The sequence below is a fragment of the Triturus cristatus genome, chromosome 6, assembly GCF_964204655.1.
Source record: "Triturus cristatus chromosome 6, aTriCri1.1, whole genome shotgun sequence".
Lineage (NCBI taxonomy): Eukaryota > Metazoa > Chordata > Amphibia > Caudata > Salamandridae > Triturus > Triturus cristatus.
Window position 1 is genome coordinate 767,582,434 of NC_140589.1, and position 22,817 is coordinate 767,605,250.

At 43.3% G+C, this 22,817-nt stretch overlaps 1 protein-coding gene across 1 annotated transcript in view; it reads right to left on the bottom strand.

Annotated features, from left to right (window-relative positions):
* Positions 1 to 22,817, bottom strand: part of RFX6 (regulatory factor X6) — a 432,357-nt gene that overhangs the window by 373,235 nt on the left and 36,305 nt on the right. Inside the window, exon 3 of the mRNA XM_085609250.1 lies at positions 6,062 to 6,185. Coding sequence (XP_085465376.1) covers positions 6,062 to 6,185 — 124 coding nt within the window. The remainder of the gene's footprint in view (positions 1 to 6,061; positions 6,186 to 22,817) is intronic.

Genomic DNA, 22,817 nt, shown 5'->3' on the forward strand with positions numbered 1-22,817 from the left:
ACTGACGATAGATCAGGTCCGCTGGAACTCTGCCCATATTTAGCACTGATATTTTAGAACAATAACATTGTTTTGTAGCTTCTTGACTCTTCTTCACAAATCCGTGTTTAATAAGTTAACTACTTTCAAGCGCTGCCATAAAAAGTGCTTCTTTTTTCAGATATTTAGGATTTGTTTTCTAGATCTTAAATTACAGAACATTTGTTAGAATGTTTTAAAAATTCCCGTATTGTGCATTAACTAATCACCCCTCCCAGTAAAGTTATAAAATATTTGTGCTGATGTATGTTGAAAGGTTCTAGGAGTTATTTCACTTTGTTTCTTGCAGTTTTACTTCACACTCTCTTATTTTGTTCCATACTAGGGCTCACATTACACCACCTTGCAAGGAAACACGCAAGAGAAATATTAATTGAGTTGTCTACGTCTGCTGAGGCATTTATAAGGGGTTTAATTGGCTTGTGACTAGATTTTCAGCTTACTTCGTCTTTCCTTATTTGTGCAAGTGTATGTAAAATATTTATTTTCTAATTTAGTTCAGTCCTACAGTGAATTAATTGTTCCTTTAATTTAATGTACACCTTCTACAAACTAACTTATCTGTTTATCAGCTCCATTTAGTCTTATTGTGTATTTGATTGTTGTACCATTTCTGTCAATCCAGATATGGAAACATTTATTTGGTCTGTAGACAAACTCCAAATACTTACCACCTCTTCTGAGTTGTGATATGTCCAGTGTTTAAGAATTCCTCATAAAATATTATGTTTATGGGTCTTTGCCATAGGCCAATAATATTCTGAAACAATATTTTAATTACACTGTAGCGTCATTACACTTATCCTAAAATTACGGTGCCTTTGCCTCAGCGGTGTCTCTGTCCTTTACTACAATGTGTTTCTCTCGATATTGAACAAAAAGTCCCCGATGTGGTAGTAATGAAGACATCAGAAGATGTGTTCAGAGCCTATTGAGTTATGGTTATGTTTGTCTTGGCACCTTACTTGAAGTGAGTCAACTGAACTCTTTAAAAAACTCTGAAAAAATAATTGTGCAGGTGAGTCTTCTTCATAATAGTGAATGTAATCCAGAACATTAAGAGATCATCTCTCAGTACTAAGTATCAAGACCTATATGCATTCTCCAGCACATTTATAGGTGACCTACCTCATGTCAGTTCCCCTACATTCTCATCCTCAGTCTCATAAAGTAACTTTTACTGCATGAACTATTCTCAGATTTCTCTCAAGCTTTTCCCCTTTTAACTGTTAAATTTTGTTGCTGGACAGTTAGAATTCAGCATTCTCCAAACAAGCCTCTTTGCATCATCAAACAGCATACACAACTACTGTTATGACACATGGGCTTAAGGCTTTGGAAACTGGAAGGTTTCCCCAATTTAAAATGCAAAAAGGTTAGCATCACATCGGGAAAATACACACATATGTAATAGAGAGCTAAAGAGAGCAAGATGTAAGAAGTTCCCCATCATAATATCAAAGACATGCATGTCAAAAATATCCAAGTACTTATTAATGCCAAGAGAAATATATCATAGATAACACCATAGATAAAAGCACAAGTCCAGCTGAGGGACTAGAATTAGTTATCATACAGGATCACATTAGCCCAGTTCTCGCATTGACACCTGATCAAAATCTGACACTATGTGGTTACACTGACAAACTCACCTAGGGGGTTAGTTAGAGTTTAGAGGTGAGAGTACTCCACCACAAATATAGCAGAGTACCCTGTCCACCAAACTTACAATCCATCTGCTCTATTTGCAATAGGCTGGACTCTCATGTTGCAGTGTCTCCACTGGCTCTGTCGGCAGAACCCTCACGCTGATGGATGGAAAAGCTTGGGGTTCTTGGTGTAAGTGCATCAGACCGTCCCTCCTATTTAGAGTGGAAGGTTTGATGTACCTTTTTTCTTGGCAGAAAAAATGACCCCTACACCCTAAGAGAAAACTCATAGGGTGTCTGGGACATTAGTAGTTTATTCTGAAAAAAAAACCACTGATTTGGGAGTTTAGTTTTCTTAGCGCCCGCATGAAACATTTTGGCAGCTTGCAAACTTTCAGTGCGTTCAGAAGGGCCGTTGTGATGCCCGCTTCTTTGAAGGTACAGAGGGGCATATGAACAAGCCCATATCGCCATGGGAACATCACTTTTTGTGATATTCTCGTGGCAATAGGGGCCTTGCCTTATGTACAAGGCAGCGTTAAGCCACTTAACGTGGTTTAACGCTACCTTGTAAATAAGGCACCCTTTCGCGCTATGTTTAGTGTGAAAGGGGCGTGCAGTGGGTGTTGCAGTGGGCGTTCCATCGCAACACCCATTGTATTTGATGCTGCCCCCTATGTACAAGGGTGGCATACATAGGAGGCAGCACCAAAATTAACACCAAGAAAATCCTGGTCTTAATTTGGCGAAATGAGGAGAAATGCATTATTTCTCCTCGTTTTTGCTTTTTCCATGTGTGCTGCCTTGTGCAGCACACATGGAAAAAGCAAAATGCCATGGTTTGTTTATGTACAAGAATGTGTCCCTTGGTGATGAGTGAGTGGGTGACTGTCTTCCTTGACTCCGGGGGGATCCATCTGAAGGTCTTTCGAAGGATGCGGAGGGTGTTGAAGCAGCTGGAAGTGACGGCGTTGACCTGTCGGTTCATGGTGAGTGATGAATCGAGTACAATGCCGAGGTTTTTGGCATGGTGTGAGGGGGTAGGTGGACTTCCGAGGGAGGTGGCCCACCAGGTGTTGTCTCATGCTGACTGGGCGGTTCCAAGGACGAGGACTTCTGTCTTCTCGGCGTTGAGTTTTAGGATTGTAGGAAATAGGACGTCTGCCCCGTAACTATGTTCTTGCTTTAGAAGAACTTTAAATAAAATGCTTAAATAAATAAATCTCAGATTGATTAAGACAATATTCAAAGGAGTGTAAGCCCTAACAAAGCACTGTATTTCTGTTGGATGCAAAAAAAAGGAACGTGTTGCTTTTACTGTTCAACAATTTCTCTCAAGTGTCATTTAGTTTAAAATCTATTTCATTGAATGGTTTAAATTGATTTGCATTCATCATAGCAGTTTTACAAATAAGATAAAGGAGGACTGCAGAACAGTGTTCAAATAACATTTTAAATAAAATAAAGCAACCTGTTGATTCATACTTAGAAACAGCACCATGAAAGTGATGCCTCAGTTCTGGATGCTCATACAGCCATTCAACAAACTTTCTATGATTCTTGCTGTCAACTCACCAATTGATAAATATACCACCAATATAGACAGGCAATATACATCACAATGATTAATAATTGTAAATTGTGAGTACTCTGTCCCTCACTCCTCTCCCCACTGTTACACAATTATGCACTGTGACCTACGACAAGATACGAGCCCGCTCTAGTCATTTATGCACAACACTGAAAACATTTACAACTAGGCCATGTTCAAGTTCAATTCCCATACAGCCAAAGACTCCACAGTGCTCCAGCATAATACCCGCCTGTTTGGCATATCTTCGGGGGTATGAGGTGATATATAAATTCAAGTGTGATGCTATTCAATAATAAAAGACCTAGGGTTTGGATTCTGGATTTCAATAATTTGAAGATAGGTAGTGACACCCCCTTTGGTGAGTGGTTCTGTAGGTTCATTATTTATGTTGATGTCTAAAGGAGCATTTAGTAGCATCATAACTTAAAAAAAAAAAACATAAAGGGCCCAATTGACAAACATTTTGCCGACACATGGTATTCAAATTTTGTATACTAGCTCAAATGACAGCTGTTGCTTCAAAGAATCAGGATCTCCATATATTAATGTTCACAGATGGAATTTAAGACTGAATAAAACCTGCCAATATGGCAGAATAACCACAGTTGTAGGTTTAGAAGTACAGATCTCAATTTGGGTAATCCCAGGGGAGTGGCCAATAGGAATATTTCCAATAGTTTGTACAATCAGTTTATGTACTTAACTTCAGTGCTAAAAATGCTAGACTAAGGGCCTGATTATGAGTTTGGCGGTATGGGAGCGGGCCACCATGCCACCATCCAGCCCCTAAACCTCCAAACCATACAGCTGCCGACCAGATTTTGAATTAATTTGTCGCGTGGCAGACGGGTGGCATGGTGGTCCTGCTGTGGTGACCTTTAAAGGCTCATAAGTGAGCCTTAGAACTGCACTGTTGCAGGACTGCCAATGCACGTTCCTGCACGGCATGGATTGAGCAGTTACCACGGGACTCGGCCCTAGGACCTGCAGCATTGAGTGCGCGTCTCCCGGATGGCTATCTGGAGCTGCTGTGTTTTCCCCGCGTTCCACTACACGTAAGTGATTGCTTGCACATGAAGTGAGGCTATTGTTACAAAGCCTTTTGAAGCGTGTTCTCTGGGAAGTACGTTCCACTACACTTAAGTGATTGCTTGCACAGGAATGTTTTGCTATCGTTATGAAGCCCCCTCAAGCGGGCTCTCTTGGAAGAAAGGACTTTAGCCCATTTAAGCTCTTTTGGAGACATGTAGCGCGGAGCATTATTTATTAGGAGGTTTCCCCCGCTCAACTGGGTGGTTTCCCTGGTTCATGGACTCACACATCATTGCGTTTTTCTTTTTGCCCATGTCCTGATGAGGCCCGACTCAGTGGGCCGAAACGCGTCGACCTCATGAAGTGGAGAAGTTAGACTGATTAAAAATCACATGCAAGACTCCCGGATACGCACTTTTTGGACTGTGTGGAGGTTGGAAGTATCCCTCCTCTGTGTGCACTGGACTTTCTCCCAAACGGATTTCGCATGTATTGTTTTTTTGCAACCGTCATTAGATTGTATGGGTAGGAAGGAATTAGGAATTACTGATGATTGTAGTGTTATTGTTATATGTTTAGATTTTTTTTCTTATGTATTTTCAAGAAAATATAAAGTTTTGTTGTGAAAGTCAACCTGGTGTAGTTTTGTGAGTGCTTTAAATGATCAAAATAACAAGTCCGGGGACTAGGTTTCCACATGTAGGGACTAATTGATTGGTTTTCCTACAGGAAACTAGTTTGATCTTTTCCCACACATCAAGTCTATTTTCATGCGCAGGAACGAGGGTGCATGCACACATTGCACCCCCATGTACAGGGCCCCCTTTGTTTCCCCATCACCAGCCTTTTCATGGCTGGCTCACCTCCATGAAAAGGCTGGAGTTGAAAAACACCGCCATGCATATTACTTCCCCAGATTGCTATGATCCCTGGCCGTTACGGTGGTTCCACAGTGCTCCGACCACTGTTCTCGTAATACGGCAGTCGGACTGCTCTTGCGGCGGACCCCGACCACAACCGGACCTCCACTGCGAGTTTGGTGGTCTGATGGACCATCAAACTAGTAATCAGGCCCTAAATACATTAATTGGGCTTTAAAGTATGAAATTTGCACACTACCCCAAATGTTCGACATGGGAAAATATTTTATATTAAATGTAGAAATAAAAGGCATATCACTCCCTACATCAAGCCCAGTCCATCATGGGAAATTAGTCACAGTGACATTGTGATACATCATTAAAGGTAAGTGATTTAAATAGGTCACCAAGGGTCACTTTGATTCAATGAAGGCTAGGGCAAGGGTAACTTATTTAATTTTTAAAGGGGGGATCAGGATGCCTCCAGTCCCAGAGACGAAGTAATAGCCCCGGATGAAGTTTTGGCGAGGTAATGCCCCACGATGTAGTCTCACTCAATGTAGTGACATACAACCGGGAAAAAACATGAATTCGTACTTTAGCATTCCAGACAAGCTGCTCTGTGGTAAATAGAAGAGTAGGAATATGGATTAAAAACACAAATCTGGAAGTTTTCTGGACTTAGTCCTGCTTACTTTTTGAATACCAGGCAGTGGGTAGATTTATACAAATCGGAGGCGTTACCTATGAGGCAGACATTCAAGCATTGTTCTGTGAAGTGGGCCCAAAGAGAAGCCGCAGCAGCACTCAAGCTCACTGTGAATTTAAAAGATGCACATTTCTTCAGAAATGAATAAAAGTCTGCCAACGTTTACAGTTCTCTTTACCTTGCCGAATGTCGCTGCGCAGGCTGGTTCCAGCTTCTCTTTCCTACAGAAATCTAAATAATGAGCGTAGAGGATGCACCTTGGTAAACAGACTCCTTCACATACAATGTAATTCTCCTCAAGCCTGCAAAGAGAAAAGAAGCAATTCTGGTGTCATTTAGGCATTATAAAGAGGCGCGTGGCTTTCTCTACCCATTTATTCAGTGTACAGGACTCCTCCCGTCTTACTGATGGATTCTACCAAACAAACTAGTTGCACAGTGTGTAATTGTAGTAATTGTATTTATGTCGCGCTTACTACCTCTGATGAGGCGTCTAATCGCTTTATGACAACCCTGCAGGCAATGTTAATGTGTGCCTGTGGCTGACACTGTCACTTTTTTTGAAAACCACAACTTATGCTTCCTCCTCAGACTTTGACGCAGAGCAAGAGAGAGAAGGGAAGAATGTGAAGATGGAGGAAGACGATGAAAAGGAAGAAAACCGGGATGAAAAATAACTTCCACGTCCAAGATAAACAAAAGGAACTGAGGTAGTGAAAAAGTAGAGGCGGGCTCAAAAGTAGACAGCTTTGAGATTCGGCAACACCGGCATTCCGTAGCAGCAGTGGGCTGCTGAAAAAGCTTTGCACTCCTGCACTCAGTACTATTAGAAATCAAGGAAAGCCTGCGAGCTCCCTGGCACAAAAATAGGAAAAGAAACTTACAGAAAATATACAGTGCAACACAATAATAGTTGTTCCGTTTCATAATAAAAATATGTGCACACATGCGCAGGGCAGCGCAGCAAGAAGACTTGTGGCGCTGCCCTACACCAATCGCCCATAAATGAGTTCCTTATTTTGATGCAACTCCAGTCAATAAATGACAGTAGGGACGTCATTGAGGCGACATTTCATATGGCAGATGCCCTTGTTTGCTTTAGCGTCTCTCACCGACTGGGAGCATATGTTCTGAAAGGTCGGGCTGTTTACCGAAGTCACCCTTTGAATGGTTTAATGATAAACACAGGGTCAAAACACAAAACACACATTACAAAACCAGCACCATGCAGCTCGAATTTGCAAACCTTCACGGGTTGTGGTAATGCAACATCACAATTAAAACACACCAGACAAATGAAGTAAAGCTCGACCAATCGGAGTCCCTCCAAACTTTATGAAAATATTTTCTAGAGTACATTTTCTCCATTTAGCAATATACAGAAAATGTTTGCCAGCATCATGAAGGGCTGTACTGCACAGCCATAGATTTGTCTTTTGTGCCATGGAAAGGGTTTCTCAAGTTATTCTCAAACACACATAATACAGCAACAGTATGTCAAGGAATAGTGAAGGCCTACTACATACAGAACAGATACACCACAGACAGCAGTAAAACTAGTATCCAGAAAGACATATCATATAAGTAAGTCTAGGTGATATTTCTGCTAAATAGGAGTAATCTCACATCATTTTGCGAATTTCCAGTTATGCTTCTTAACTAATATTCCTGAAATTACACCATTATGCCACGTGGAGCAATTAATGTAGGAGCACAGAAACAGAATGTGTGCAGCTTGTTTGCAGGTATTATGGTTTTTTTGCACAATGTTTTTAACACGAAATGCTTCCTCACTTCCAAAGAGGACTTGCTTTGTCCTAAAATATAGAACTAAATGAAGGTATTGAATCGCAAAGAATTTTGTGGAATTTCACATACTTACATGAAAGCAAAATACAAAAATTCTGCACCCCCTCCCAAAAATAAATATGGCATAAAAATGTAGAGAATATGCGTGTCAGTGCAAATTTAGCTAAACTCAATCACTGCACTGAGTTCTGGAAGGTTTATTCCCACAGAACAAGTACAACATTCTAACAGTGGTAATAGTTTCAGTCGCACAGAGAATAAGTACAACTAGCTGGCAGCAGAGCAAGGTTTACCTCGCATGCAGAACACATACAGGACAGCAGCGACAAAAATCCCCAGCCAACACACTCACACACATGCCATGGGCATCAGCAGTGCAAATCAGCCTCACAAACAGAAAAGGCATAACATGGGCAGCTGAAATGTAAGTTTCACTTACATTGAACAGTACAGGCAACACCTGTCCATGGTAAAAGGTACTCTCAAAGACAGAAAAGTCACTCGACAGAGAGAATAGAGACTACACCTGTTTCTAAAAATTGAATATCTCAGCACTCAAATCACATGGCTGCAATTTGTTCACAACCTATTTGTGTGAACTTTAAATACTTATGGTACTCATATTAAAACTGTCCTATTGCACCATTGTTACTTGAAGAGTTTTAGATCACCAATAAATACGGTACGATTAGTTGTGAAAGTGAGTGGTAATAGACTGGCGAGTTTGTGTGTCTTTGTGTGGGGTTGTCTGGCTGGATGAGCCAGTGATTGGGTATTGGAAAAGCAGAGAAATTGGGTAGAGGTTTGAGGAAAAAAGTAAAAGTACAAATTTGTCAATGGTGCAATCTGTATCACTGACGCACAGGATCCTGATGTATCACTGAGCTGGATGCAAATAAAGGGCTCAAATTGCACAACGATCAGTGTTCTGCCAAGCATTTTGAAATGTTACTGATGCAATAATCTCATTGCAAAATTTGTATGCATGGGGGGGGTCACAAAGACTCCTGCCTCATTCACATTTATGAGGCAGGTGGCATTTTGATACCGTCTATTAATGACTGCCAACTTAAGTATGAAGACCTGTGAGAAACCACAGATCTCCATACTTGTGTCTGCATTTCCAGTTTGTGACCATTTTTTAAATCAGCCCATGTCTCTTAAAGGGACAAGAACTGCTTAAAAGATTGCTTATTTTCTGGAAAGACTTTCAGAGATCATACAAGGGCACCCTGGAACCACTATCACCTCTCCTGAGTCCAGCTAACTGTTAGAAATCAAGTTTCTGGTTGAGAGAGGAATGCACCCTGTCCAAGCAGGAACCACAAAGCTGGTGAGGGTAAGTCACAAACACACTCTAAATTAGTCTGTGCTCACCCTCCGGTAGCTTGGCACATTGCAGTCAGGCTTAACTTAAGAGGCAATGAGTAAAGTTTTTGTGCAATACTTCAAACTGTAATACAGTGAAAACACCACAAAAAGACTCCCCACCAGGTTCAAAAACCACACCTTAATTTAATACATAAAACAAGACCAAAATTACAAAAATCAAATGAGTAGAATTTGAGTTATGAATTTTTAAAGAACAAATGTGAAAATAGAGCTTAGAAGCAATACGTGCCTCTTTGGGCTATCTGGTTGCGCTGGCCCGGGGAAAAGTCAAAAGTTCAGGCCGACCATGATGGAGCGCAGGTCGCATACAGGGATCAGGCGTGGTCCACTGCAAAAGTACCTTGACGCATCAATGATGACATGTGGGGTGAAGATGATGTAATGAATCCTCAACAGTACACATTGCAATGTTGATGTGTTGTTTTTCTCTACGCAACGATGGAGATGAGCCGGTTCCAAGGGCGATACACTGGTTCCGTAGGGAATGCATTAACTCTGCTCTGGCAGTAGAAGATGTGTTGGTTCCAAGGGCAATGTGATGGTTATTACATGCGATTCGTCAGGTTTCTCCACGCAACAGCGGTGATGCATTGGTTCTGAGAGCGATCTGCTGGTTCCGAAGACGATGTACTTGTCCAGCTCCTGCAACAGCATCGATGCGTTGATTCTGCCCTCTAAGCAGAGGATGCATTGGTGCTGATACCAAACACCTTACGCCTACTTCCAATGGTTCAGGTGTAGGAGCAGGGTGATTTGAAGTCTATTATGTCCCTGAGACTTCAGAAGAGGAGCTTAGCCAGCCAGGCCTTGGAGTCACTTTGGAGTCTGGGAACGAGACAGGCTAGTCCAGTCCTTCTGACCCAGGAAGAGAGGGCAGGAAGCAGCAAGTTAGCACAGCAGGAAGCAGTTCTTCCAGATCAGCAGTCCAGCAGAGTTGCAGTCCTTCAACACATCAGTCCTTCTTCGATGCAGGCTATCCCCAGGTCCAGAAGTATACTGAAGTGGTGGTCTCTGAGGTCCAGTTCTTATACCCAGTGGTGTCTTTGAAGTGGGAGAGACTTCAAAGAAGGGTCTTTGAAGTGAACAGAGATCCTCCCTTCCTGCCATGGCTCCAGACTCACTACAGGTGGGTATGCAGCCCTTTGTGTGGGGACAGCACACAGCCCATTCAGGTGTAACTGTGAGGCTGAGACCAGCTCCTCCCTCCCATCCTGCCAGAATGGCCCATCAAGGCCCATCAAGTCACATCTAAGCTCCCAATGTGTGTGGCTGTCTAGGGGGAATACACAAAGCCCAGCTGTCACTTACCACAGGTGTGATCAGAGACAGGCAGCAGACACCAAATAGCTGAAGTAATAAAATGCAACTTTCTAAAAGTGGCCTTTTCAGAATTTCATTTTAAATTACGACTTCATTATTAGTTGTGATTTTAAACTGTGATTCTAAAAACACCAAACTTTGGGGTTCGAATCTCTTTCCAATTGCAAATTACATTTAGAAAACGTAATAAGGCAATCTCAATGCTATCCTATGGGAGAGACAGGCCTTGCATTAGTGAACATCGAATTTAAGTGTTTTTCTCTACCAGGACATGTAAACTTGAAAGTACATGTCCTACTTTATAAATACATTATAGACAGACCTTTGGGCTAACCAGGGCCTACCCTAAGGTGTTATAAAGGGAAGTGTGGGCCGGGGAAGAAGCTTAACTTGCCAGTTCAGCATACACAGGCTTGTGCAATGGCAGGCCTGAGACACGTTTAAAGGGCTACTTTAGTGGGTGGCACAGTCAGTGCTGCAGGTCCACCAGCAGCATTTAATTTGCAGGCCTGGGCACATGTATTGCACTATACACAGGACTTATAAGTAAATTAATTATGCCAACTGTAGATAAATCTATGTTGCCACGTTTTAAGGAGAGAACACCTGCACGTTAGCACTTGTTAGCAGTAGTAACGTGCTCAGAGCCCTAAAGCCAACAAAAATGAATTCAGCAAAAAGGGGAGAAGGAAGGCAAAAAGTTTGGGGGTGACCCGGCAGAAAGAGCCATTTCCAAAAATTACATAATTCCAACAGGGACAGATTTCCCTTCAAAAATCAATTATTCCAACATGCATGTTGGTAACTGATCAAAGCAGTCACAGTCCACCGATACTTCTGTAAATGCTCTGACTCCTATTTGTGATTTGGAGAAGTTGCAAAAGAAAGAATTTTCTGACTTATAAAAGAAATATTGTGGTTTCAAACCCTGTGATTTTGGGAATGGCAGTCTATGAGACTGCAAAATACATTTGTTCACCAGGCCCACACTTTCTATCACCATTGCAGGGTAGCGAAATAGAGTCTGATGATGGTTGTATACCCCAGCTCTATTAGTGGTGAGCCCATCTTGTAAAATAAGCAATGGTAATGGTAATGTACTCCAAGGAATGTTATTATCTCTAAAACGTGACACATGCAATCATTCATTATTAATGTGACTACTACCCGGACAAACTCACCATGGGTGTCATTTACGGGTAGCCAGAGGAACCAAATGCTACCCTAGGCACCCTTCTCGGTACCCCTGGCAGGTCCTATGCAGCCCCTGGACCCAAAAGTTGGAAAGACAGGATTTGAAAATGCGGTACAGGGATATTTTAAAACTGATCCAGAAAATATTAAATTTTCGCTCTAGTATATTTTGCAGCTGTGCTTTCTAGGGCAGTGCACAGATGCAACTCGCAACTGTGACAATCTTTCATGATTGGCTAAAGTTTGTTGTGACCAAGCAACACCACTCATGGTGATACATTAAAATGGAGTAGGATTCAGAGGAGAGGCTCCTTTGAGGCTGCTAAAGTCACCAAATGTTGGTGGGCATCTTCATTGTTGGCTAGGTCCTTTAAGGGAGAATGTGTGTGGGGCCTTCCCAAATGGAGGCCCAGACCAGTAGTTCACCTCTTGGAGGCCCTATGGGACCACTAGGAGAGTTACTTACACGTTCTCTCTGTATCTGTTAGCATTTGAAAGTTGTATGCAAGGTCTCTGGCATCAAGTACATAAAATGTATAGGCAGGCAAGTCTGTGTACGCCTTTGCTAGTCTACCACCTTGGACTAGGAAACTGGAGGTGGCCCAGCCATACTCAGTTACTGTTGGATTCCATATCTGAGGCTCCGCATTGGACTCTTTTCATATTTGCCTGTTAAATTGACGTTTCTTTTTATAATTCTTTTAAACAAAAATCAGACGTGGGTGGGTGAGAGCCATTGGGGCAAATTACCAGTTCACACATTGCGTAGCCAAGATCACATAAGTGAAAAAGTGAACTGTAAATGATATCTAGAAATTTTCATATTCAGTTTTGCATATCACGGAGAACGCTGCATATGTATACTCTCTATAGTTTCTATAATATATTCATGTTTACAACTATAATCAAACTGCAATCAGAGTATCTGTGACTAGCATTTTGTGTGTCAGTTTAGTTATCTTTTTTCATCAGATCTGCATGGCATGTCCCATAGAGGTGTTGAGTGCCCGTAAGCAGCTGCCAAGTAGCCTTCGGCCATATTTGACGTCTTCAGTTAGCACCAGGGCTCGCGAGTTTCCAAGGTCTATAAGTGAGTAGACCATCTATCCCAGCATTCTGGCACTTCCAGTGCTGAGTTTCTAAACAGGACTACAAGTCCCAAAACAGAAAGAAAAAAACTGAACTAGAGCTACTCTAACTAGAGAGCAATGCAGTCTTAATATTGTTTTAGCCAAGCGGACTTTGATTTCTAGAGAACTACGGGGCATATCATCAACAACGAGCGATAAATATCGCTAAACGCGTGTAGTGCATTTTACATTATCGCCGTATATCGCCGGATCACATCGCCATGTTAGCGGCGTATTTGCAACGATTTGCTAACAGGTGATGTGAAATCCGGCGATATACGCGATTGTCATCAATATCGCATGAAAAACAGTGATGTTAGAACAGCGCTGAAGAAAATGTTGTAAATAGGGAGTTGTGGATGTAACCAAACAGAGGGTAGAGGAGTTGGCCTAACGGCTAGGGCGCTCGGCCTCGGACCTGAGGAACTGGGTTTGAGTCTCGGTAATGATGATGAACATCCTGTGATTCTGGGCAAATCACTTAATCTCCCTGTGCCTAACAAAAAAACAAAAACAAAAAAAAAATGAATTTGTGTCCTCATGTAACGTAACTGGTGCTATGTAAAGCGCTCTTATACCCGATTGGATTCGGGTCAAGTTCGCGCTATATAAAACACTGCAAAAAAAAAAAGCGCCACCTCCCATTATGTACATGGCTAAGTTGAGAATTTATCAGACGTTAGTATTAGGCGATATCAGCGGTTAGCGCGGAGTTTTTCATCGCTAAGCTTTTTCTGGGACGGCTTGTAAATACGTCGATGTACGGTTAGCGGTCATTTTCCTGTTGTTTCCTGAAAGGAACGCCTACTTTGCATCTCATTTGCGATGCAAATGGTGGGGTTTGAAAAACGGCTGCTAACATGCTCTAATGCATGTTATCGCCGCCTTGTTAATAGGGCGATGTAATTTTCGCTGCTTTTTTGTCTTTTAAAGACAAAAAGTGGCGAAATGGCCCTTGATAATATGCCCCCAAGTTTTGTTTTTGCCAAAATAAACCTGGTCCTAAGAATTCGAGCATGCAAGTGCATTTGGCTAAAAAGCAAGTACTGACTCATTGTGTCAAAACCTACATGGGGCAGGTGCACAGCCCTGTACCTCTATCCCTTCACTGAGTTCACGTTTCGTTGCTGACTGTACTGTACCAATTTCCTGAGGTATACTCTGCTCTTGCCCATATTGTACTAGTTATGTTCGAGGGAGGCATTCGGTGCTTAATTTGAGCCGGTGATTTCTGGTGCTCGGCACCTGCACTTAATTGTCAACACCACAATCTAAGACAGCTGCCACATGGTGCAGCTGTTTGTTCAATTAAAATATAAGCAGAACATCAGTCATTTATTAATTAAATATACATGAAAAATAATTAATACCAGACGCCCAAGCCATTCTTATAGCTTTGGGCACCTTTAAGAGTCTAATACGTCAACACCTGTAGCATTGTGATGGTTAGTAGTTGTGTAGGTACTGTCATTGGCATCTCTGACAGTGGCAATGGGTAGTGCCAGCTGTGGTGGCCTCCTAAGGAGGGCCCTGGCACTTGTTTGTTTACATATTTAGCACTTGAGGCATTAAAAGCTACTGCCACATCTGTTTTTCGGGCACCAGAAAGATTGTACTGCTCCTTTCTGCACTGTATCCATTTTTATGTAAAGGAGATTTGCATGATTCTTTCTCGTGCTGTGCATGTTCTGTGAGCAAGAGGACTGAACAGGTGCTTCTCATGTTGCATCTATTTTGTGTAAAGGTGATTTTTAAAACAGTCATCCATTTTGTAATGTAATGGAATGTAAGGTGTATTTGAAGAGCGCTGCTTGTAACACGTGAGGGTATCCATATGCTGATTTTGCATCTTGCCTGTGTGATAATACTTGCACAGCTGTTGCTGATGTTACATTTATTTTATTGTTTTGGGGAAAGTTGCATAAATATGTTCTATGGGAAAGAAACGTAACGCGGATGCTTAATCTGTTCTATGTGATGGACGTCTTTTTTGCTGCTGGGCGGTCTATATGTACTGTGTGCATGAGAGAATCTTATATTGCTGCTCGTGCTTTCCCTCTTTTGTATGTGCATGAAGTATGCAATGTAACTAGCTAGGCAGAACTGAGTGAGTGAAGCTTGCACTGCTACTGTTTGTTGTTTTGTTGCCTATCTGTTACCTAGGAGAGAAACATCTTCTTTTGCTGTATTTGCTATTACATGCCATTGCAAAGGTTGAAGTAATCTCTATGAAACCTTAACAATTTGGATCTAAGCAACATTCTGGCAGTGATTCATAACTAACCTAGTAAAGAGCATCCGCGGCCCGTGCAAGTAAGAGTGGTGAGGCGCTGGGGCCGGGTTAGGGGGGTTTCGACAGGACGATGACGAGGGAAAATTAATTATTTATTTATTTTTCCTCATCATCGTCCATCGAAATCCCCCCTCACCCGGCCCCACCACTCTTACTGATTTCACTTCTGCTGCCACTGGCAATTGACATCCATGAAACACAAAACACAACAAAATGTTTATATGGAAAGATGTTGAATCCATTGATTTTACAAACATTTAACAGGTCGCATCCCTTAACATGTTGTAAGTTTTTGAGTTTTACCTTACAGACTCATGAAAAAACATCTAATGGTTTATAAGCTCTGACTGAATTGTATGTTTATTCTACCTTGCAAGTGTCACCACTCGCTGAAGAATAAGCTGGACCCTTGAGTAAACATCAGTCTTACTGCCTTTCTGCTTGAGATTTTTCGTTATGGCTGCTAACCCATGGCACAACATTAAAACAAGTAAAAAGTATCTGTTGAAGTAGACCTCCTTTCCTATAAGGGCCCAGGTTTCCAGATGTGAAATCAGACATGAAGACACTCCAAACCCTAAATGGATGTCTTGTAGGCTGCCCTAACTATAATTATTCTTTCAACAAAAGAATGGATAACGGGTCTGAACTGAAACTCATCCCTATGTGGTATGGTATCAGAATATCGCTGTTGTATCAGAATATTTTCTGACATAGACATCCTGTCCCAAATAAGCGTTACAAAATTATCAAACAGTTGAAGGTAATAATTGAAAAACTACCCACAATGAGAAAATACTATTGCAAACAATATTCAGACATACAATCCTCTATATATTATTTTATCTGTCTTTAAAGTGCTGGTATGCAGCTAATACAACCAGGAAAACGGTGTAGGTTCCTAATTTTGAAGCAGTAAGCCCCAAAATGTTGACAGATAAATATGTATTGATTTTCTGTACCTAACACACTCTCTCTCTCTCTATCTATATCTATATATTATATATATATAACCTACTGGCGGTTGCCAGTGGGTAGTTATAGTTAGGACCTAGTTTCCATAGGAAAGGTGTTCTTTGTTTGGTAATAACTTTGGTGCCATTTGACACATCTTCACAAACTTTACAACACTAGTTTGCCATTTATTTCAGCTGCTATCAGGAAAGTTTTAGGGTAATTTATCAAGCGGGTGCTGAGACAGAGGGGTGTCCCAAAACACATTTTTCTCATGCAATTTCCAATAAGGATTTTACAAACTACTACAGCCAGAACAGCTAAACTGAATTGCACCAAATGTGACAGAAAGCTGGATCTTGGTACAGAAACAAAGCTTTTTGTGATTTGGTAGTTTAAGAGTTTTTAATAAAAAATGATTCATGTATATCTAGAGACGCAGATCCACCACAGATCCACACGCAACAGCAATGCTGTGATTGGCTGGCCGCTACCTGAGAAAAATGTTGCGGCTGTCAATTTGTGAATCGGGACTCGGTTCCAATGGAGGAGCTAAATAAAATAGAAATATGGTAAAAGTGGTCAGGATAGGGGTATCCTGACTCCATGGGACTGATGGACGGATCTGTGAAGAACCCCTCATGGGCAAAAAATCGTCCATAAATGTTTTTTGGGGGGTTGTGCAAGGAGCCCCTGATCGACCATGGCACTCAGCGTGGCCGCCATATGAATACTTGTATCCAGGGCCCAATTAAATATGCACCCATGTACAGACCCTCTCACACACTCACTCACACACCCACTTAGAGACCCAGAGAAGCTCTCACATACCCAGACAGACACTCACACACCCACTTAGAGACCCAGAGAACTTCTCACACACCTACTGACAGACCCACACAGGTACTCACATACCCACTCAAACACCTACACAACCACTCACACACCCACTCATAGACCCACACAGCCAGTCACACATGTACTCACATACCCACTCACAAACCCATGCACACACCCATGTTACCACTTACACATGCACTTACACTCCTGTACAGCCAATCACACACTGACTCAGAGACCCACAAATCCACTCTCACACACACACAACTCACAAACCCACACAGCCAGTCACACATACACTCACACACCCACCCACTCACACACCCACTTACAAACACACACAAACCCTCACAGACCCATACAGCCACTCACACACCCACAGTGAGACCCATAAAACCACTCACACACCCATACAGCCACTCTCACACACACTCAGAGACCCAGAAAACTACTCATACACCCACTCACACACTCACACACCCACTCATACCCACATACAGCCACTCACACACTCATGCATAGACCCACACAGCCACTCACACACCCACTGATAGACCCACACAGCCATTCACACATGCAGTGACACACCCATCAAACACTCACACACACATTTACACATCTACACAACAACTCACACAGCCACTCACAAACCCAGGTGACAGGAATGTTATAGTTAGGAAATAGCATTATAAAACACTAGAAATTCACTGAAAAAAGCAAAGGTTACAGAGATGTTATAGTTAAGAAATAAAAAAAAAATTAACTAGAAATTCGCTGAAGAAACCAAAGGTTAAAGGGACATTATAGTTAAGTTCACATTTTACACACACAAAACCATAGAAATTCAGCAGTTATTGTTAGAGTTATCTGAAGAAACTATAATTCATGACCTAACGTAACTATTGCTCACACCCTCGCCATGGACTGCTAATTACCCGACATATTACATCACTCATGACATCTTCAATGACATCATTGATAATACCATTGCAACATTGGCAATTAAATTATTGATGTGAAAATAGTGCATGGTGGGCGCGCGAGCTATAGATACCTTAGGGCACGAAAAACCAAAGGTTAAAGTAGCATTATAGCTAGATATTACGCAATGATCTGTTTTTTTTTAAAAAAAAGAAGCCTTTAAAACTCACTGAAAAAAACAATATTAAAACGAATGGTATAGTTAGGTGAATATGTCAGTGATAACATTAATGTTTTGAACTAAAAAAACAACGAAATTCACCAGTTATAGTTAACAGCGCTAACTATGAGTTGTGCCCCTGCCTTTCACTGCCAAACACCCCCTACCACCCCCTGCCATACACCGGAGACCGAGCAATATGGCTGATGCCCGGTGGACCTGCCTAGACAGCTATAGAGGAGATCGGCTTTGATTCACCCAGGCGGACATTGGACATTGTTTTCCTCATCTCTCCACTGTGTCTCCTTTCCTCCCCCCCTCTGACCATGTAAAAAAAATGTTTATATTGTTCTACTGTGTAACCCTGTAACTGATGTCATTTGTAACTCCCTTGTCCTCATGCAAAGCGCTCTGATACCTCTGGGTCTAGCCAGCGCTATATAAAACCCTTCAAATAAATCAAATAAAAAAAATACACTGCTTATGACCTCACATAGGATATAACTCATTACATGTTCTATGACTTCATTTCTTACATCACAGATGGCATATCAAATGACATCATTGATACCATCACTAATGACTGCCAGGCCCTGCAGCCATCAATCCGCATACAGCCAACTCCGTGCTTCGCACAGCTTTTGGGTGTGTACAGTGGGAGGTTAGCCATTGGGCCTGGCCCTGAGGACGCCTTCCCCCAGGGTCTTTTTTTATTAAAGAGGAGGGGGCCATGCAGACCCGCTCCATAAGCCATTATCGACCCTGGGGGACCCATCCCCAGAGGCACTTATTTAAACAAAGGGGAGGGGACCATGTGGCTCGACTTCACAAGCCTTGTTAGGCTCTGGGGGCCCCATATCCCAGGGCCACTCTTTTATATAAATGCAAGGGGGTGTGGTTGGCCCCCCCACCCGGATCGATTTTGCCCCCGCAGACCCCATCCATCAGGGCGCGGCATGAGTTCTATGGGAACGGAGTGCATGTCACTGCTCCGCCCTGGGGCCCAACATACTTTGCAGGGGAAGGGAGACGTGGCCCCCCTTCCCGGGCCGAACTCAGCTCTAGGGACCCTATTCCCCAGGGCCAGGATTTATTTTCAAGGGGAGAAGGGCACATGGCCCCGAACCCCAGGCTGATTTTGGCTCCATGGATCCTATCTCCGGGGCATGGCATGCTTGTTTGGAGGCAGGCTTGAGGCTCCCATCCCAGGCTGATTTTGGCTTTGGGGACCCCATACCCAGGGGCCTGGTGTGCTTGTTTGGGTTAGGGGGCACAAGGCCTCCTTCCCTGAGATGATTTAGGCTCTTGGGACCCCATACTCTGGGGACTGCTGCAATTTGTATGGGGAAAGGCCCACGCAGCACTCCTCCTAAGGCCAGTTTTAGCCCCGGCTACTCCATCCCCCCCTGACCAGCACCATTAGGAGGAGTGCCCTTGTGCTCACCCAGGGCTCTCACCATACTGTAGTTGGGGGCTACTCAGGGTGACCCAAGCCCCCACGGCCCAAGCCAGCTCTCCATATGCAGCAGGAGCTGACATTGCTCCCGCCTACAGGGAGCAGCTCATAATGCTGTCACCTTCGGGCACTGATATTTAGATCTGTTTCCCTTCCCCTATCACTCCCGGCAGGGAAAGAGATTTAAAGTCTTCTCCAAGTGGGCGGGAGCTTTTTTGAAGCTCCCACCCACTGGGAGTTGACTTGGTTTTTACTCCCGCCAAGCGAGAGCAAACACAGTTTTCCCTGACTGGCAGGGAAACCTATATGTCCCTGGGGTGGACTCCCCGGGACATAGCCTGTGAGCTGGCCCCAGGGGATGGAGTCCCTAGGGCCATTAATGGCAAAGGGAGGGGGGTTCCGCAGGCATTTAAGGGCTCTGGAAAGGCTGGGGCTGTGCGGCGTCCTTGCCATTTTGTTACATTTCAGCCCCAGGGGTGGGCTCTCTGGGGTATTTAGAGGCTCACGAAGGGGGGGGCCACACACCCCAATCCACTTCATGAACACAGCCCCAGGGGAGGGCTCCTGGGGGCATAATGTAATTAAATGCAGCCCAGCCACCATTTTCTTTTGATCCCATGAGAGCCTTGTGGGATTGCACAATTTGTTGCCATTTTTGGCCATTTGCACCCCTCCCCATTTAATAGTTTCAGACCCAGGTGTGGGCTCCCCAGGGCCTTTTGAGGCTTGGGGAAGGAAGACACATAGCCTCCTCCCTATTTCATAACATTTTGTGCTGAGGGTAGGCTCCACAGGGCCTTAAGAGGCTCAGGAAGCGGGGCCACGCATCCCCTTCCCCTTCATGAACACAGCCCCAGGTAAGGGATCCCGGGGCGTAATGTAGTTAAATGCAGCACGGTTGCCATTTTTTGTGTTTGATCCCTCGAGAGACTTGCAGGGTTGCAGCATTTTTTACAATTGCTTTTCTTTTTTGGCTGGATGCCCCCTCCCCATTTAGTAGTTTCAGACCCAGGTGTGGGCGCCCCAGGGCCTTTTGAGTCTCAGGAAAGGGGGCTGTGTGGCCTCCTCCCTATTTCATAATATTTCGGCATGAGGGTGAGCTCCCGGGGCCTTAAGAGGCTCAGATAGGGGGTCTGTGCACCCTCCCTTCCTCTTCATCCTGGGGCGTAATGTAATTAAATGCAGCCCAGCCACCATTTTATTTAATTCTTTGAGAGTCTTGTGGAATTGCACTATTTTTCACCCTTTTTTTTAGCCCCATGGGTTCCCTCTGGGTTCGCCCCATGGGGCTTAAGTGGTCAGGGTATTCCTACCATGCACCCATAAATGTATTTTTTTACAACTTCAGGACAGAGGACTAAGTCCCCCAATTCTGTAATGGCTTCCAGCAACATTTTGTGGATGGCAGTCAATCAGGGCACTTGCTCTCGCAGTAATCTGACTCAAACAGGAGTGAGATGGACCAAAGTAAATCAAGCTACCTCAGCCGATCAGAATGCTTTTTATTGGTACTAGCCTGAGAGTCTCTTAGATGCTTGCGAGGCCTACCATCGAAATATCTATATTTATTTTATCCCTAATATCTCAAAAACTGCTGAACGGATTTACACCAAATCATAACAAAAAGTTATTAGCAAACCAAAACATGATCCATTAAGGAAAATCAGACCTAACTATAACTACCTAGTGGCGACCGACCATCACTAGGTAATGTATATACATATTTTCACTGAAAAAGACAAAGGTTTCAAGGACATTTTAGTTAGGCCTGGGCGAAAATTTAGTTCCGTTCGCGGAAATTGCGATAATTTGACATTTTCTCGTTCCGCGGAGAGCGCGAAAATGTCAAAAATTCCGGTTTCCGCAGCTTGGTGATAATTTGTTTCTGGCTCGCGCTGTAAAATAATACATTCTCGCGCGCGCGCGATCGCCTTACCTGAATCCCTGCATTTGCCGACAAGTTTTCTTGATCCGGTCGCGTTCTCCATGAGATGTTGTATTGTTTTTAGCCATTTGCGCTGTCTCGCGACAGTTCGCGCCCGCAGTGACGTCATGCGTCGCGCGATCACATCTTTCTTCTCGTGATCATGCACCGCGAGACAACTCAAAACAAGATGGCCGCGCCCGCAAGCAACCACATGGGTAAGTTGGCGACCTGCAACCATGCAGAAAATCTCACGAACATGCCGGAAAAAAACTTCCGCATCTTCGCGATATTTCCACTTGTTTGCGATAATTTTAAACATTTTCGCAATAATTTGCGAAAGTTAATTTCGCAAATTCCGACCACCCCTAATTTTAGTTAGGTTAAGATTTCACTTGTAAGAAACCAGTGAAATTCAGTGTTTATAGTTAGCTAAGCGAACTATAACTTACGCCCCTGCAATGCACTGTTTAGGACCTCACATATTGCATCACTCGTGACATGGTCAGTGACATCACTCATAACATCTCAAATGACCATTGATTTGTTTAACACTCACTGGATGATGTCATAAGTGATGTCACTTGAGATGTCATCAGTGATGTCGTCAGTGATGTCATCAGTAATGACACAGACCATGTCATGAGTGATGTCATATGTGAGGTCATAGGCATGCATTGCAGGGGTGTAAGCTATAGTTAGCTCAGCTAACTATAACTGCTAAATTTCACTGGTTCCCATAGGAGTTAAATCCGAGCCTGTTTTTTTCAGTGAATTTCTAAGGTTTTTTAATTCTATTTCCTAACTATAACGCCCCTGTAACCTTTGTTTTTTTCAGTGAATTTCTAAGGTTTTTTAATGCGTTTCCTAATAACATCCCTGTAACCTTTGTTTTCTACGTGAATTTCTAAGGTTTTTTAAATGTTATTTCCTAACTATAACATTTGAGAGTGAGTGTGTGAGTGAGAGCATGAGTGTCTCAGTGGGTGTGAGAGGGAGTGTGTGAGTGTCTCAGTGGGTGTGTGAGTGGGCGTGTGAGTGTCTGTGTGGGTTTGGGTGTGGCTGCATAAGTGTCTCACTGGGTATGTGAGTGTCTCAGTGGGTCTATGAGGCAGGGCGTGAGTGTCTGAGTGTGTGTCTGAGTGGGTACATGAGTGTCTGAGTGAGTGTCTCAGTGAGTGGGTATGTGAGTCTTTGAGTGGGTCTGTGAGTGGCTGTGTGTGTGGCTGTATGGGTCTTTGAGTGGGTGCAAGAGTGTCTGAGTGGGTCTGTGAGTGAGTGTATGTGTCTGAGTGGATCCGTGAGTTGGTACATGAGTGTCTGAATGGATCTGTGAGTGGCTGTGTGATTGTCTGTGTGAGTGGCTGAATACGTCTGTGACTGGGTACATGAGTTTCTGTGTGAGTGTCTGAGTGAGTCTGTGAGTAGGCATGTAAGTTTCTGAGTGGGTCTATGAGTGGGTGTGCGAGTTCCTGAATATG